The sequence below is a fragment of the Zootoca vivipara genome, chromosome 4 (genome assembly GCF_965207765.1).
Source record: "Zootoca vivipara chromosome 4, rZooViv2.hap1.1, whole genome shotgun sequence".
In the NCBI taxonomy this organism is placed as follows: Eukaryota; Metazoa; Chordata; class Lepidosauria; order Squamata; family Lacertidae; genus Zootoca; species Zootoca vivipara.
The window spans coordinates 20,697,205-20,714,712 of NC_142587.1; the positions used below are offsets into that span (position 1 = coordinate 20,697,205).

At 43.2% G+C, this 17,508-nt stretch overlaps 1 protein-coding gene across 2 annotated transcripts in view; it reads left to right on the forward strand.

Annotated features, from left to right (window-relative positions):
- The first annotated feature begins 988 nt into the window (after window positions 1-988).
- The window catches only part of CLYBL (citramalyl-CoA lyase), a 193,085-nt gene continuing 176,565 nt past the window's right edge, over window positions 989-17,508 (forward strand). For both annotated transcript variants that reach the window (XM_088667547.1, XM_035114469.3), the window contains exon 1: window positions 989-1,076. Coding sequence is in view for 1 of the 2 variants with exons in the window: in XM_035114469.3 (XP_034970360.3) it covers window positions 1,009-1,076 (68 nt within the window). In the remaining variant the exon portion in view is untranslated. The remainder of the gene's footprint in view (window positions 1,077-17,508) is intronic.

Genomic DNA, 17,508 nt, shown 5'->3' on the forward strand with positions numbered 1-17,508 from the left:
GAATAGAACTCTGTTATTTTATTGTTGCATTTGAGTGGTGTAGATATTTTAAATTGATTTTTAATTCGCTATTCATTGTATGCCACATTAAGAAAATACTGCAGGTTGAAAGGTGGCTAACAAGTCTATTATATTAATCAAATAAGTCCCATTGGGCTAAGTGGAAGTTAATTTTATGAACTGATATCCTTTGGGCACATGAAAGTATGGACCTTAAATTATTTGTATCCCACATGCTCTAAAACAACTTAAACTTGATGTGTTTATTCATGTTATGTTAGAAATCAAGACTTTACAATATTCTAGGGGTGTTTCCAGATGGAGGTTTATTGCTCCTCATCATGTGCACAAGTTTTTATGCACATTAAAAAAATGGCAGCCTACACTGCCCCCCCCCATTTAAAAATGGATTTCCTCATACAGCGAAAAAACCCCACTGAATATGTTTTTAAAAATCCATTACACATCTGCAGTCAGTAGTATTGTAGTGTGGAAGCTTGATATTAAACTTTACGGAGTGGGTAGTTTGCCACATCTGTAGTTAATGTTTCAGTAGATGACCTCAAACACACCTGTATTTCAATTTGCTCCCCACCTGAACGCAGTCTAGTCATTTGTTTGCAGAAGCCCAAATGATACGCATTGCCTCTTTTTACCAATTGCTACATGCTGAAGGCACTTTCAAATTTCAATAAGCGCAAGACATCCCTGCACTCGGGGCATAGCAGATGACCTACGAACTGAGCTACACCTTTCCTGCCCCAGAAGACCTTTCCGACGACTAGGCGTCCCAGGCCCCACCCCTTTAGAATGCCGGGACGGGCCCTCACGCGCCTGTAACACGTGAGTAGAGCTTTCCGACGACCCGGCGTTCCAGGCCCCGCCCCTTTAGAACACGGGTAACTTATCCAACGCGAGGCGACAGAGAAGCGGCTTCCCTCCGCTCAACTCCTCCACCAATGGGAGCCGGGCGTGGGCGGAGCCCGGAAGAGGCGAAGTGTGGCGACGATGGCGGCGGCGGCGTTCGGACTGCGGCGTCTCCTGGCGGCTGGTCAGAGCCTGAGCAGGCGGGGAATGTGAGTGACGGCGACGTAAGGAGGCGGGAACGCGCGCGGGGGGGAGGCATTGCTCCCCCCTTCCCTGAAGATGGGGGGGGGAATTGGCGGGGTTGTGAAGAAGTTCGCAGAGTGGTTGCTCTCCTCCCCGCTTTTTACTGCCACCCTTGCAATAAAACACTTTCACACGTGCACCCACACGCGCGTCTCTTGTGCTGCTAAGTTCCGAATAGCTACATGGTCTGGTAAGCGTTCGAAAGGTAGAGCTGCCCCTTAGAGAGGGAAACAGACAAACAAAACAAAAACCCCACAGCCCACTCTTCAACCTTCATTAAGGGCACTGAAGGGGAAAGGGACGCCGTGAGCTCCAGCCCCAGCCAGGGGTGGTGGGAGCTTGGAGTCCAGAAACATCTGCAAGCGCCACAGCCTCCGCATCCCTGCTTTAAAAGAAGGACCGTCAACCCCTGCAAGGAATAACAGCAGCCTGATCTTACTAAGTAAATCCACCAGAGTTCAAAACATTACAGTCTTCTTCAATGTGGGGCTGTTGGGATTATTTCCTAGCCACTAAAGTGGGATTTATCCCAAAGCACTAAATTAACAGGATTTGTTTGTATGTACTGTATGTTTTGAGCACTTCTACACCACTCTTTTGAGTATGTAACCTCCTAAAGCAGTTTACGAAATGTTGAGGTGGTAACAGTAGTGATAAAGGTAAGTATAATGTCCAGAAAAACTCATCTGTCAAATTAAAAGTCCAGGACCAAGGTCATTAGTGAGCATTGAAAAGGCCAACTTCCTTAGGAAGTGAGTTCCGAAGGCTAGCACAAGTCACCCTTGGCCTCAAGGTGTGGGGACATGCAGAATGCCTCTGGTTAGGATCTTGATATATGGGCAAGTTTTTTTTGGGGGGGGTGAGGGGTGATAGTGGGCTGAATGTCACTTTGTTTCACTCTCACTTAGTTGCGTTGCCCCCACCTCTCTGAACAACCCCTTTACCCTAAGGTTTAAAACTAATACGAACTATTCCAGAGAATCTGTGGGGGACCTTTATGAGGGGATAACCAATAAGTTGGAGTCTCAAACAGGTGTACTACTTTAAATAAATAACAAAAAATATTTTTAAAACCAAGGTAGCAAATAACATAAGGGGTGTGTGTGTGTGTGTGTGTGTGTGTGTATTCCTTCTGAAAATTTGTCAGCATTTTAGTAAAAAGTTTTGCAAGTAAACATTTTTATATGTCACGTACACATTTGTTGTAAAGCAGTTTCTCCTAATTTAATGCACTTTCGTATATAATGCACTTTTGTATGTTGTTTTCACTAATATGCACATTTCCATCCACACTTTAATATATGCAATTTAGCGCACAATTGCTGTATTTCAGTTTGCATCTTGATTCAGTAAGTGTGGAATTGGTAAGTTTGCCTTTAAAATGAACTTTTTATTGAATCTCTCTCCCATCCCTACTTAGATCATATCATAAATTGACAAAAAATAAAGTTTCTGGTTCCCCCGCCTTCCACGGGGGTTGTTGGAGGAGGGGGAGATTTCCCAAAATCAGGTTGAGATCCACCCAGTTTTGGTCGCTCCCCCAGGAGCACCTGGTTCAGGATGACCCCCTGACCCTGCAGCATGAATTTTTGGGGGGTGGGGTGGAAACATTCCTCCCCTGACTTTCTCCAAGTTGATGTGTGATTGGAAGAGGGAAGATCGGGGACATAATGGGGTGGGGTGTAACAGGGTGGGGCACACTTAATCACACTCCGCCGACTTATTCGGAGGGCGGGAACAGAATCCTTGTGCAAAATGGCTATCACCTGTACAGTGAGCCTTATTTCTTCTGAGTAAGAATGCTTAGATTTGCATTGCAGAAGTTAAGACAGATTCATAGCATCCTTTCAATTACATTGAGCATCATGGTTTGGTTACCTGAACACCCAAAGCCCTTTTACAGAGCTGCTTTTAGCAGAAATTCTGTCCACATTGGATGGTGGGTTGGACTTGGCAGCTGGAATTAGGACAGTTTGTTAACACGCTCAACCTTTTCGTTGTATAATGTAGTAGCACTGTGGGCAGAACAGAACAGAACTTGGCTTTAATTGGGTGGCCTTTTCTTATCATTGTCCCTAGTGGAGGCATATGCCAATGAATTGATAAGTCAGGGTAAATATTTCAACCTCCATAGTCTGTTACCTTCTTCTGTTTGACTAGGAAGTCACAGTTAGAGCCCCTTTAAGCTGTTACCAGGGACGCAGGTGGCACTGTGGGTTAAACCACAGCGCCTAGGGCTTGCCGATCAGAAGGTCGGCGGTTCGAATCCCCGCGACAGAGTGAGCTCCCGTTGCTCGGTCCCAGCTCCTGCCAACCTAGCAGTTCGAAAGCACGTCAAAGTGCAAGTAGATAAATAGGAACCGCTCCAGCGGGAAGGTAAACGGCGTTTCTGTGTGCTGGCATGGTTCGCCAGAAGCGGCTTTGACATGCTGGCAACATGACCTGGAAGCTGAACGTCGGCTCCCTCGGCCAATAACGCGAGATGAGCGCCGCAACCCCAGAGTCGGTCACAACTGGACCTAATGGCCAGGGGTCCCTTTACCTTTAGTAAGCTGTTACCAGTGTTGTGTTTTCCTAAATTGGACACTGGAGGGTGCTAATGCAACAAAAGCTGAAATATAGCCAAACACATTCTCTTTGTTAATCAGAAAAGTTTCTCCCTGTCTTGCAACATTTTAGAAGACACAAGTCTTGAACAGATACAAGATTTCCGTTGACGGGAAAATAAAATAAAAAATATCTGTGAAGATGAGGTATCTCTTTTTTACCTGGAATTATTATTATTTTGTTTCTTTAACAATTGAAACATTGCTTTATACAATTGTTAAAAGTTGTTCTTTAAGAATGAAATCTCTCTCTCTCTCTCTCTCTCTGGTGCATTTTGAGGATTTTGGCTTCAAAGACTGGTCCCCCCATGCCTTTGTAAAATCCCTTGGGTGTCTTTGCTGTACTGTTTCATTTTAAATTAATCTTAAATTTATTTTATTACTATGCAGCAGAAAGAGATGAAAATGAAATTGTGTTGAGTTTGTTGTTTATAACCTTGTTGGGAAAATGTTCATTTGAAACCACCACCTCATTTTTCAGGTTTTGAACAAGTTTGTTTGTCAGTGATTTATGTCACTGATGTTCTTGAGAATCAGGACTGGCTATTAAGGTAAAGGGACCCCTGACCATTAGGTCCAGTCGTGGCCGACTCTGGGGTTGCACGCTCATCTCGCATTATTGGCCGAGGGAGCCGGCGTATAGCTTCCAGGTCATGTGGCCAGCATGACAAAGCCGCTTCTAGCAAACCAGAGCAGCACATGGAAACTCCGTTTACCTTCCCGCTGTAGCGGTCCCTATTTATCTATTTGCATTTTGACGTGCTTTCGAACTGCTAGGTTGGCAGGAGCAGGGACCGAGCAACGGGAGCTCACCCCGTTACAGGGATTCGAACCGCCGACCTTCTGATCAGCAAGCCCTAGGCTCAGTGGTTTAACCACAGCGCCACCTGGGTCCTGGGTTGAAATGTGTTAAATTTGACAGTTTTTGCAAGCTTTTTGTGTGATGTGGGACTTAACAGGAAGCGCGTGTGTGTCACTGCACTCGTGGTGGATAAAGTATTTCATAAAGTATTATTAAAGAAGAAGGATGAAATATAATTGGCAAAGTAGCTTAGGAGCAGCAGTTGTTCTTTGGGGCTGTGCCATGCACTCTGATTCTGCTAGTCTCAGATAAGTGCAGTTCCCATATTCAGCTTGTATTGTTGTCAGGTGTAGCTCACGCTCAAGCTGTAGGACTGGAGTTTAAGGTCGCTCGGCCAGAAAAGATTTACTGGGTCTAAAGTATTATCAATCAAGGCAGTCTTTGCTTGCTACATATCTGTTCCACAGACTTAAAAACAGATTTAATAGCCCTTAGTCTCTAGGAACCCTTAGATGTGTAGTTCAAGGGTGGAAAGCTAGAGATCAAGATTTGTAACAGAGAATTTCCAGCATCCCTCACCAAAGTTCCCATGGTATTTGTTTTGGTTGTGGTGGTGAAGACATAACTAAACTGGCATAAAACAAATAAACTTAGTAGAATTGATGTGCTCAAACTTCAGGAAAATATATTTAGCATTTCCCCTGAATAGCTAGGAAGCTTCCCTAACATCTAAATCCCTGAAATCTGTTCCGTTGCAAGTAATACCAGTGTTTTTGGTCCTGAAATTACTCAAATAGAAGAATCCTATGAATGCTAGGTACTGATATTCTTTTCCCAGACAGAGTTGGCACAGTATAATAGAATCTAGGGGAACTTAAGAAATATATAATGACAAGACTACATCTACTTGAACTCAGGTGTAAATTTGAATTACTTGTTATCATGGTATTAAGGACTTCTTTTCTTCCTGTTTCTATAGTACAATGAAAGAACATCTCAGCTGGTGATTATACAACTAATTGCCTTTCCTTTCATATTTTTTATTGTAATGACATGACACAATGGCTGGCCATTGTGAAGTCTCTTCCACAGTGAAAAGGAAGTGATGAAACTCTGAAGAATTTGGGACACGCCGAGTCGATTTTCTAAAATTTAATGTACTCATTGTAGTTAAACAGTTAACAGAGACATTTTATATTGAGCTTTCAGGTGACCTAATTTCCCCTAGTACTGTACATTTAGCTTTATACATCTGCACCTAATTTGTAAAATGGACTTAATGAGAAACTTCAAACAGTTTAAACATCAATTACAAAGAGGGCAAGGTTTTAAAGTTCCAGTAATCTGTCCATATTGGTCATTGAAACATGATCCCAGCTGGATATAATTCAAGGCAGATGCCATTCCAAAGCCTTGAAACTAAGGACACTAACAAGCTGTTATTGTAGGTTGAAGCTCTACTTGGTTTGTTTCACGAGAGCACAATTATTGCTTTCGTCCACTGTAGATTTAATAGTACTAAAAGTGTTTTTAAATATTCTCTACTCCTCAAAATTTCAGCCTTAAAAAACCACCAATACCTGTACGTAGTACGTGATGTGATGGGCATGTCATAAGAATGGCTTACAAGGTTGTGTCATGGCTTTCCCTGAGGACTCTGATGAGGACAACTAGGGGGAGGCCACGGGTGAGAACCTGCCCCTGACTTGGGCCTAGGCCTTCCTGTTGAGACTTTCCTCTGGAAGTCTCACACGCCCACTTCCTTGGCTCAGGAGGAGGTGGGCCCTTCCAGTGCCAGGGAGGCCCCTCCTCTGCTAGGGGAAGAGGAAAGGCCACGAGCCCACAAGGAGTGCCCTGCTTCAGACAAGGAGTTCTCAGTAGGACAGGTGAGCAGTTGGACTTTCCCCGTCTCTTTGCATGGTGGGTAGGCTTTGAATTGTTGGAGCATATTCCCATCCCTGTACAGTCTCAGATCACAGCTTCTGATCCTGGGCCCCTGTCTTTGTCCCTGAACTGTGTTTAGGGAACCCTGAAGCTCCTCTCCAGAGTTGCCTTGATCCTTGCCTCATTGTTGGTGCCTCGGGGCTTCTGGACTAATTTCTGCTTATACACTATCTATTTCTGATTATACACTATCAGTCTGTCAGAATAAAACTTGACTACTTTATTTACACTGAAAGTAAAAGTGTCGCCATACTTGGGTAGGAGCCAGGAGATATTTATGTTGTTAATTCCCAATGTTGACATCTAATTTTATGACCTGATCCTGTGGGTTGTTGTAGCAGCAAATAACATGACTAGAATAGAGAGTAGTAGTAGCAGTAATGATAACAACAACATCAACAATTATTTATTTATTTATTTCCCACCCATCTGGCAGAGTTTTTCCAGCCACTCTGGGCGACTTCCAACAAATACAAAAATACATTAAAATATTACAGATTAAAAACTTCCCTAAACAGGGCTGCCTTTAGGTGTTTTCTAAATGTCAGGTAGTTATTCATCTCCCTGACCTCCGATGGAAGGGCGTTCCACAGGGCGGGCGCCACTACTGAGAAGGCCCTCTTTCTGGTTCCCTGTAACTTGCAAGTAGATAAATAGGTACCACTACAGCAGGAAGGTAAACGGCGTTTCCGTGTGCTGCTCTGGTTCGCCAGAAGTGTCTTAGTCATGCTGGCCACATGACCTGGATGCTGTACGCCAGCTCCCTCGGCCAATAATGCGAGATGAGTGCCGCAACCCCAGAGTCGGTCACGACTGGACTTAATGGTCAGGGGTCCCTTTACCTTCTAATTGAATTGCAGAGAAAGGGTGGAATCTCATGTTTTGTGAGTGAACTTGCGCAATGCAACATCAGTTTCCTCTGCTCATCCCCTGCAGCCTCCCTTCACCATGCCCAATATCAGCCCTGGAGAGCCTTCCAACCCTATGAAGATTGAGGTTGTGCAGAGTGTTGCAGGGCAGAGGAGAGGTAAATCTTGTTATACGTGGGGGGTCTGTTCCACTCATGCGCAGTGTTGGATACAACTTTGTAGGGGTCTACATTGCAACTGAAGAATAAAACACTTCAGAGCTTGGCTTTTCCTTCACTCATCCCTCATGTAGGGATGTCTGAAATGGGAGTGGAAATTGCCAAATTTCACTTATTTATCTCATGTCCAGAACAGAAATCAATCCAGTGAATATGATAGGTGTATACTGTTGTTGTTTTCAATCTGCAAACAATATGTAATTGATTATGCATTACATATCCTTGTTTGTAAAGGAGAAACTATTCATGATCCTGGGTTTGGATACAATACTAAGCTACCCCTTTCCTGGTTTTCTTACCTGCGTGCCCAAAGGGAAGAGCAAAGTGGGGACAATTGGGCTGCATGCAGTAGTACATACCGGTAGCTTCTGTAAGTATGGTTTAAGTAGTGTTTCTTGGCTTATCATTAGGTGTGAACACAGCCAATATGCCTCGTGAGTCTCAGATACCAGCGATTCACAACGGGGGTGGACATTTGCAGCATGCTCTGCTTCTGAACCTTTGCAAGACACTTGGCTTGCCTAGTTTTGGAAGGCAGAAAGCGGAAGTAGATAGATCACTGATTGCCAGTGCAATTCGCCAATCCTGGAGCTGTAGGATGCGTGTGCATGGTCTCATTGAGGAACCAGTAATCAAGGTTATAGTGTATAGGATTAACACAACAAACTCTGTAGGTATCGGACTCATTTTAGCTAGAGACCACCAAAATACAAACCAAAAATACCCAAAGAGGTCAAAGAACACTTGCCGCAAGCAAGCTAGCACCTCTCACCACCTGCTACCACACAGCTAATATATCTAGAACTCCTCCTCCTCCTCCTTTTCTTCTTCTTCTGCTTCTCCGTAAACGGTTTTAACAATGAGTCCGCAAGTGACTGTGGAGGCCAATTCTGGATCCGCACGCCCTTCCACACTGGGGACATTGGTTTCTGGGCGGGAGTTGATCACGGTGTGGATTTGCCAAGCATGCCTTCCTCTTAGCACGTTTCTCCCTTGCGTCCTGAGATCGAGTGCCTTCAAAGCCCATGACACCTTTGGTAAAGGCTGTTCTCTAACTGGAGTGCTCACAGGCCAGTGTTTCCCAGTTGTCGGTGTATATACTACATTTTTAAAGATTTGCCTTGACAGTCTTTAAACCTCTTTTGTTGGCCACCAGCATTACACTTCCAATTTTTAAGTTCGGAATAGAGTAGTTGCTTTGGAAGACGATCATCAGGCATCCGTACAACATGACCAGTTCAACGAAGTTGATGTTGAAGAATCATTGCTTCAACACTGGTGATCTTTGCTTCTTCCAGTACACTGATATTAGTTCGCCTGTCTTCCCAAGTGATGGAATCTTTTGAGCAGTTGGAGATGGCGTTTATAAGTGGTCCATGTTTCACAAGCATATAGTAAGGTTGGTAGTTCAATAGCTTTGTAAACAAGCATTTTGGTTTCCCTGCGAATGTCCTCAAACACTCTGCACTTCAATCGGGAGAAAGCTGCACTCACAGAGCTCAGGCGATGCTGGATTTCGGCATCAATGTTGGCCCTTGTGGAAAGGTAACTGCCTAGGTAGGAGAAGTGATCAACATTTTCCAACGTCACACCACTGAGTTGGATTTGTGGTGCTACAGAGGGGTTATTTTGTACTTGTTGGTGCAACACTTTGGTTTTTTTGATGTTGAGTGATAGGCCAAGCTTTTCATAAGCTTCTGCAAAGATATTTAGGATGGTTTGTAGGTCATCCTCTGAGCGTGCGCACACTACGTTGTCATCAGCATTCTGAAGCTCTATGACGGAAGTTACGGTAACCTTTTTGCTTTCAGCCTGCTCAGATTGAAGAGCTTTCCATCTGTTCGATATATGATTTCTACTCCGGTGGGGAGGTTCCCTTCAACAAAGTGTAGGATCATGGCAATGAAAATAATGAACTCATACGTTCCAAGTGTCCCTATTTTCCAGGGACTGTCCTAGATTTACAGAAGCCGGCTGAGTTTCTGATTTGATTCCGGAATGTCCTGCTTTTCCTTAGGACGTCCCTATTTTTATTGGAGAGATGTTGGAGGGTATGCAGAACTCACAATCAGGGAGTGGTCTCTTAAAAATACAGCCACTCTCTTATTATAGCATATCCCCCGCTAGCCCATGGGCAGAGAAGATACACACAAAAATCGTGTCCTATGGACTGTCTCCATCGGACCTATTGGAACTAGACCTCGCCTCGGCCAAGAGAATACTTATGCAAAAACTAGATGAGTTTGACCTCCAACAAAATGTCATAATGGGAAGTGGTACATGTTCACCGCTGAATCTTGGTATACGGCTCACACCGCAGATTCCATCTTATTTGTCATCTTTATCCGTTGCGGCTCACATATTTGCTTTTACTAAAGCAAGATTTAACGTTTTTCCATCCAACGTTATGGGCAATAGGTTTACTAAAGGACAAATTTCAGCATTATGTGCATGTGACAACAAAACTGTAGAATCTCTCCACCATATATTATTTTGTTGTCCTTTGCACACAAACTCCCGGACCAGATTTCTATTTCCCTTAATAACAGAAAGTTTGACTGAGAACTTGGAGTCTCAGTTAACATATCTGCTACAAGACAGCGACTCTAGCAGAACACTGCTAGTAGCAAGATATTTGGTTACAGTTCTCTCATACAAAAGGAAAAATGGTTTACTTCATGATTATTGAAAATCTGTTTTATTACCCGATTTATAGTGGAAATTGTCGAAACAAATGTACTGTTCCATCTATTTTAGCCAAGGAATTCTTGCAAATTATATCTGCCTATATGTATTGATTTTTTAAAACTTTATTTACTCTTGCTTTATTTTATCCTGTCTTGCCCAGTGTTTTTGTACATTGTGTTGCATAAGATTATATTGTGGGCCTTTGGCCGAAATAACAATAAAGTTCAAAGTACTAGCATGTCCCCCAATTCACCACAAAGACATGCTTTTTTTTAGAACACCCACAACTGCTGGACAGTCATAGGGTCCATAGTATGCCTACAGGAAGATGCAGTAAGAGTTCATACTTTTAGTACACATACATAAGTGCAGCTGCCACTTTCTCTGAATATTAAGTGAGTAATATATATTGTGTAGGTATGTAAGGACAGTGATACAAACCAGTGTCAAAGTTCTAGAATGTCAAAGAAATAAACAACTATCTGACCTTTAGAAGACATCTGAAGGCAGCCCTGTTTAGGGAAGTTTTTAAATGATTGATGTTTTAATGTATTTTTAATCTTTTGCTGGAAGCTGCCCAGCTGGTGGCTGGGTTTCCCCAGCCAGATGGGCGGGGTAGAAATATTATTATTATTATTATTATTATTATTATTACTACTACTACTGCTTACTACTACTACTGCTAGAATTGCAGCATCCAAGGTAGAAATGTTTGTGCAGTTTGTGAAGTCCTGAGAATGGATTGTCTTGCGTTTTCCGCAAGCAAGGTGGCACCAATATTCTACTACTGCCTTTTAAGCTTGGGTGCATTTTTGGTTCCTTGGGAAAGCATTGAAAACATATGTGTGAAGATGTGTGTGGCACAACCAGCTAATGAGACTGACTGGAGAACACACATTTCCTGTTAATTCCAATGTCTCATACCTAAAAATGTAGAGGATCAGTGAAAGGCACTAATTTAACTGAAGTGCCTTGAATCAGTGGGATTTTGTTTTGCCCTCTAATTGAAAGAAAATCGAGCTCTGCAGTAAAATGTTTTTAAAACATTTAATCCCATTTCCTGATTGGGGAAGATGCAAGTGGTGTTGGCACACCCACAGCCAAGCTGTAACTGTGCATGAATCAAATTAGCAATTTTACTTGCATTTTACTGGTTTCTCCTTTCATTTGCTGGCCTCTACTTGGATTTTATTTTTATTTTTTTTTAAAAAAAGCAAAAAACCTAAAGCTCATTAGCACTGTTTTTGGCAAGTCACGAGTCATTAAATTTGGAAGCAATTTGTAGCATTTCAAGACTACTGTCCACAAAGTCCTTACTCCAGAAAAGTCTTTTAGATTAATCTTGTAGATTGAACTATGTTGTTGTTTGTAGATTGAAGCCCAAATGGTTATATTTCTGTCCTCATCAAAGCTCTGAATATCACTTCCTGTGCACAATGGCTCTATACTTACTAGTTTAAAAACAACAATAACATGCAATTCCTGTGGTTATTGAGAGTTTGTTTATTTTGTCGGGGTTTGTGCATGCAGACTCAGAAAGAAAAAGTGACTCATGGGACAAATCCTACCCATATATTCACAAGTAAGTCCAGTTGCGTTCATTGAGGGTTACTTCCAGGTAAGTGGATATAGAGTGTCAGCCTTGTTTATTCATTTTTGTGCAAAAAAGTTTTATTCACTTTGGAGGTCAACACATATTGATCTCTATTCTCCCTCTCCCCCTTTTTCTTCCCGGAGGAATTTCTCCATCTGATTTACTTCTCACTGCTGTAACTTTCAGGCTACAGACTTTACATTGAGAGTTCTATTAATCGTTCAAGCAACGGGTGGGAAAAATTTGCTGCACCTGGAAAGCTCAGAGGGACAAAGCTCAAGACATCCTTTCCCTAGTGGTTCTTCACCTGTGAGTTTGCCCTGAGATGGCCATAAAAATTCTGTGGACCTCGTTTTATGTGAGACCATTAGGCAACACGAGAAATTGGGACTAGCTGCCCTTCCTTCTTTGGGACACTGAAAGGTGCCATTTACAAGCTCTAAGCGCCTGCAGGAAAGCAAAACAGGCTTGTAAACTTAAATTCTACACCCTGGAAGGTCCCCGGTTTGTAATGGAGGCTACAGGCCTAGATTACTAACACTGCAAATGTGATTTACGTTTTTTTAAAGAAAGCTAGGAAACATCTGCCTGCAGAAAGTGGACAGGATAGCCTATCCTTCCATAGTTCTTTTATTTGGGGGGGGTATGATATTGATAATGTATTTTTGTGAGAAGAAAGTAAATGAATATAATCCAATGCTGTGGTCCCCTACCCAATATTGAGTTTTCAGTTTGTTTCAGTGGATTTAAATACTTACATTTATACCACATTTCTTCTCTGTTAATGACCATCCCAGACTAATCTGCTCAGAAGTAAGGCCAATTTAATGAGTTTTACTCCCGAGGGAGTGTATATATATAGGAGGGTAGCCTTTGTTTACAGGCTTGAATGTTTTGTTTTGTTTTAAATCGAAGAGGAATCTTTTTTTCCTAAAGCACTTTTCCAGTATACAAAGTGATTTACGTTTCTCTCATTTGTCATCCCAAGAAGGCAAGTTAGGCTGAGAAATGGCAACTTGCCTACAATGACAGATTCATGATTCAACAGGGTTCTGAACTTGGGAACCAGCACTCTGGCTGTAGTTCATCTGCGGGTGGTTTTTCTTGAACTATTGACACCCACGAGCAGTAGTGGAATTATTGGTGTGAGTAAAATTACTTGAGCCATATCTTCTGCTAAATTCCAACGTCACGTTGTTCTGCTTGCTCCCAAACGCTGCGTAAAACTTTGTCAAGTATGTTGGGGTTCACTGTGAGTCCTAGGGGTAGGGTGTGACCTGCACAGTTTGCATTCTACTGTCGCAGCAAAAGGACTGAATGAATGGTTGTGGTGAAAGTACCCGAGGAAAATTAAGGTGCGGAAATAGGTAACATACGGCCTCTGTATTGCCCGAGGCTGTTTTGTACGGCCCAGGGGATTCATTTATAATCTTGAGACTCTCCTCTGGCTGTAGACCTAGGCAAGACAACATGATGGCAATGTGCAGTAAGCCAGAAGTATAATCAGTTAAAACTGGATTCCGAAATATTGCTCTCCGGTCCTCTTGTTTCATAAAATGCACATGTTGATTTTGGATGGCTTGGCTCCAGGGCTCTTCACATCTGGAGCTAACAATCCCAGAATTAAGAATTTAACAGAATACATGAAGCATGTTACTTGGTATTTGTAACATTCATCCAAATGATATGCAGATTTTGGAAGCAGCATGGAATTGGAAGGTACAAATTAGATGCAGCTCTCTGGTTTTTAATGTTTCCGAACCCGTTCTTTGTGGTGGACAAATTGCATTCTTTTGGGTAAGGGCACATGCAAAAACTTCCTTTAGCATCCTCTGCCTGTATTTTTAAGATATAGTGGAAATAACATGTTACTGCAGGCCTCCCCAAACTTCGGCCCTCCAGATGTTTTGGACTACAATTCCCATCTTCCCCGACCATTGGTCCTGTTAGCTAGGGATCATGGGAGTTGTAGGCAAAAACATCTGGAGGGCCACAGTTTGGGGATGCCTGTACTAGTCCAACAATATCTAGAGGGCACATATTGCCTATATTTGTGGTAGGTCAGAACACAAAGACTGCACCTATGTCAGTTTATTCTCCAGAAAGTGATTATCTATTTTACTAACGTATATCCCACCCTTCAATATATATATACACATATAAAAAGAGCATGCTGTATTAATATTGCACACATACACTCAAAATTAAAAGGTCTGAGAAAATAAGATTGTTGCGTGGTGCCAGAAAGATTTCACAGCATGCATGAGTCAAACGTTCCTAGGACGAGCACTCCAAAACAAGGGCACCACAACAAAAAAGGCTCTGCCCCCATTACATGCCACATCTCAGCCAGTGGGGGAAAGTCTAAAGAGGAATTATGATAACAGGCAATGTATAGGAGAAAACGATCCTACTCCCAGCCTATGCTTGCACGTGTACTTGCTATTAGATTTTAGAATTAAGAGGTTAATTAATAATACTACGAAAAACAAGAAACTTCATCATTAATGCTTATAACAATGTACCATCCATTTACATTTAGCTATGCTTCCACCTAAAAAGAAGTGAAGGCTAAATTTATACAGATAGCTTAAGACCATCAGCTTGGAGGGAAAGGACCCAACACTCACAGATGTTTGAGAGGGCTTGAGTGGGAAGAGAACAACCAAAGTGCTTTAAAAAGAGCTCACTTCTCAGGGGTACAGGCAGAGTTTATCACTTAATGCTATCTCAGTGTTTCCAGTAATTATTTCTGCTGCAAGGCATCCAATAACACAGGCACCCCCAAACTGTGGCCCTCCATATGTTTTGGCCTACAACTCCCATGATCCCTAGAAGATGGGAACTGTAGTCCAAAACATCTGGAGGGCCGAAGTGTGGGGGGTGCCTGGACTAGTATTACCATCATCCAAGACCACATTCTGTGGAGGCTGCAAAAAGAATTTTAAAAATTCTCCATCTCTTCTGCTTATGAGCCCAATGACATTCCAAGTGTTAGTGTGGAGAACCTCCACGTAGTGTCCAAGATACAGGTATTAATCAGTAGACATTGTGTTGAGCCACTGTCATCGCATGTTTCGGTGTCCTCCAGTCAGAGAAGTGATGCATACTTTTAACTCTTGTCCAAGTTTAAGGCCGGTCAAGACAAACAGGGATAAAGACAAAAGTGGATTAAGGACAGCCCCAAACCAGACTATCCACCTGCTCCTTTCAGGGCAACCAATCTGGAACGGACAAATTTCCCAGTTCCAGGACCCAGGGAACTACCTATGCACAACTTCCATCTTGTTATGACACAGCTTCAGTTTTATTCATGGAAAAAGCTTGACTGCAGCTGAAGAACTATTTTCATGCTCTTCCAAGCTGCTGAGAGATGTGAAAGATTCAGCCCTCCCCTCACCCCACCCTGGGGCCATCTTTCTCTTCTACCCTGCCCCTTTCTATATGCGAGCGTCAGAGGAAAATATTCCTATATGCTGCAATATGTCCCGAAACACCATCGAGCTACTGAGGTACCGTCACCTTTAAGGAAAAATTGAGTGTGGGTTTGAAGTCGACAAGTGATGAAAGTAGCCCTGAGGTTGTCAATTAGGGAAGCCAAGGCCTGGAATTGATAAGTTATGGGGCAGTTCCCCTTCGCTCCCTCCCTCCCTCCTCTTTCTAAGGTTTTGTCAGATCTTTATTGCTCAGGATATTAAAGAAAAAAGAAAGAAAGAAAAAGTCACGTCGACCTGTTTTCTAAAACGTATCCCACAAGCAGTATTTGCTCAAATCCCTTTTGTCCTCACTTGACTTACAACTTTCTTAATGTAAAAGGCTAAAAGTACAGTAGTGGCAACCTCCCCCCCCCCACAAAAAAAACCTCCCTGAAAGCACAACCAATCTCTCCACTTTTTTTGTAAAACGTGAAGACTTTTGGAAGCAGATTTCTCTCCTCAGTGATAAGACTCGGCTGGTTTTTATGCATCATTTTCATGCATATGGAAATGGAATGGATTATTCACTGGGAGTTCTGGAATGGCTTTGTGTTTCTAGAATCTTCTCTTGAAATAGGCTTGGGTTGCTTGGGTTGAAGTCAACGTACGGTTCTTCATCAAAGACGCCAGCCTCCCATCTTCCGCTGCTCTATGCTTGCAGCATAAAAGTGGGTTGAAGAGGGGAAATCCATGCTTCAAAGTACCTTTCCAATACATATAATTAGATTATAACTTGAACTCTTCCCCACAACACTTCAGTATTGCCCTAGCTGCCTTTCTCCATTGAACCCAACTCTGCCTGTAAATGAATTGAATATAAGTATTTGCTTGGCTTTGGAGGGTCCTACGGCAAAGGTTTACGGAAGGTTGGATTTACAGTGTGAGACAACTATATTTTTTTAATATAACGACTGTACAGTCTTTACACTGCATTGAGAGCCTCTTCCCCTTGACTCTGTTTCCCCCTGTCTAAAATAAGATTCTATTTTCTTTTCTCTGTATCCTTGATGGGTTTAATTGCATTTCTATCTCATCTTTTTCTCAAAGGTGCTCAAGGTGGCTCACATGATTCTCCTTCTCATCATTTAATCCCCACAACAACCTTGTGAGGTAGTTTTAGGCCAGGCACCCCCAACCTGCGGCCCTCCAGATGTTTTGGGACTACAACTCCCATCATCCCTAGCTAACAGGACCAGTAGTCAGGGATGATGGGAATTGTAGTCCAAAACACCTGGAGGGCCGAAGGTTGGGGGTGCCTGTTTTAGGCTGAAAGGTAAGCTTTGTGGATGAGTGAGGATTTGAATCGTGGTCTCCCAGGTCCTAGTATGGCTGCTGTTCCTAGACTACAACTCCCATCATCTCTTACCCATTGGCCAGACACTTGGGCTGATGGGAGTTGGGGCCAACAAAGACTTGGAGAGCCACATGTTCCCCATCTCTTCTGCAGAGCCCAAGTGGTTCCCTCAGTTGACAGTTGTAGTTTGGCGTGTGGTGTCCTCAGTTCCAAAATGTTGGGTGCACTCTGCACCCAGTTAAAATCAATGCAAAAGTCCAATTTGGTCCAGGAAGTCAGGGTTTATAGCTCTTGCTTGCCCATGCATACACTGGGAAGTTTGGGCAAGTCACTCTGTCACAGCTGGTTCAGATGTTCCTGCAGCTGCCAAACCTGTAGAGCAGCGACCCTGCTGCCCTCCAGATGTTACTGAACTCCAGATACTGTCAGCCTCAGTCAACATGGTGAGGTTGTAATATATGTAGGGCCACAGGTTCTCCGCACCTGTCCTTCACCTCTGTCTGGGTCAGGCTTGGATTGTCAGGCCCAATATAGGAAAGGAAGGAAAAAGAAACCAAGGGGTGAAGGCAGATTGGTGGGAACTGGGGCTGGAGGAGAGGAGCTTTCCCACCTGTGCCTCAACTTGAGCCACCTTAGAAGGGACAACAGGGATTTGAGCTCCAACCTCCCGGCAGAGTAGAGGGTCTCTCTGGCAGTGAGGAAGGGCTGGGGGCACCTGAGGGGAGAGGCAACTCAGGAGGCAGTGGCATTACTCAAAGCATGAAGAGGGAGGGTGGAGCATTGTTGCCTAGAACTGGGCCGGCCTCCGCAGAGGGAGCCCACCCCAAAGTAGTGCTCATTTGCAATCCCAATATTCACATATAGTGAACAAATCTTGCCTCATCTTTAAAAGCTTGGTGGATGTGGA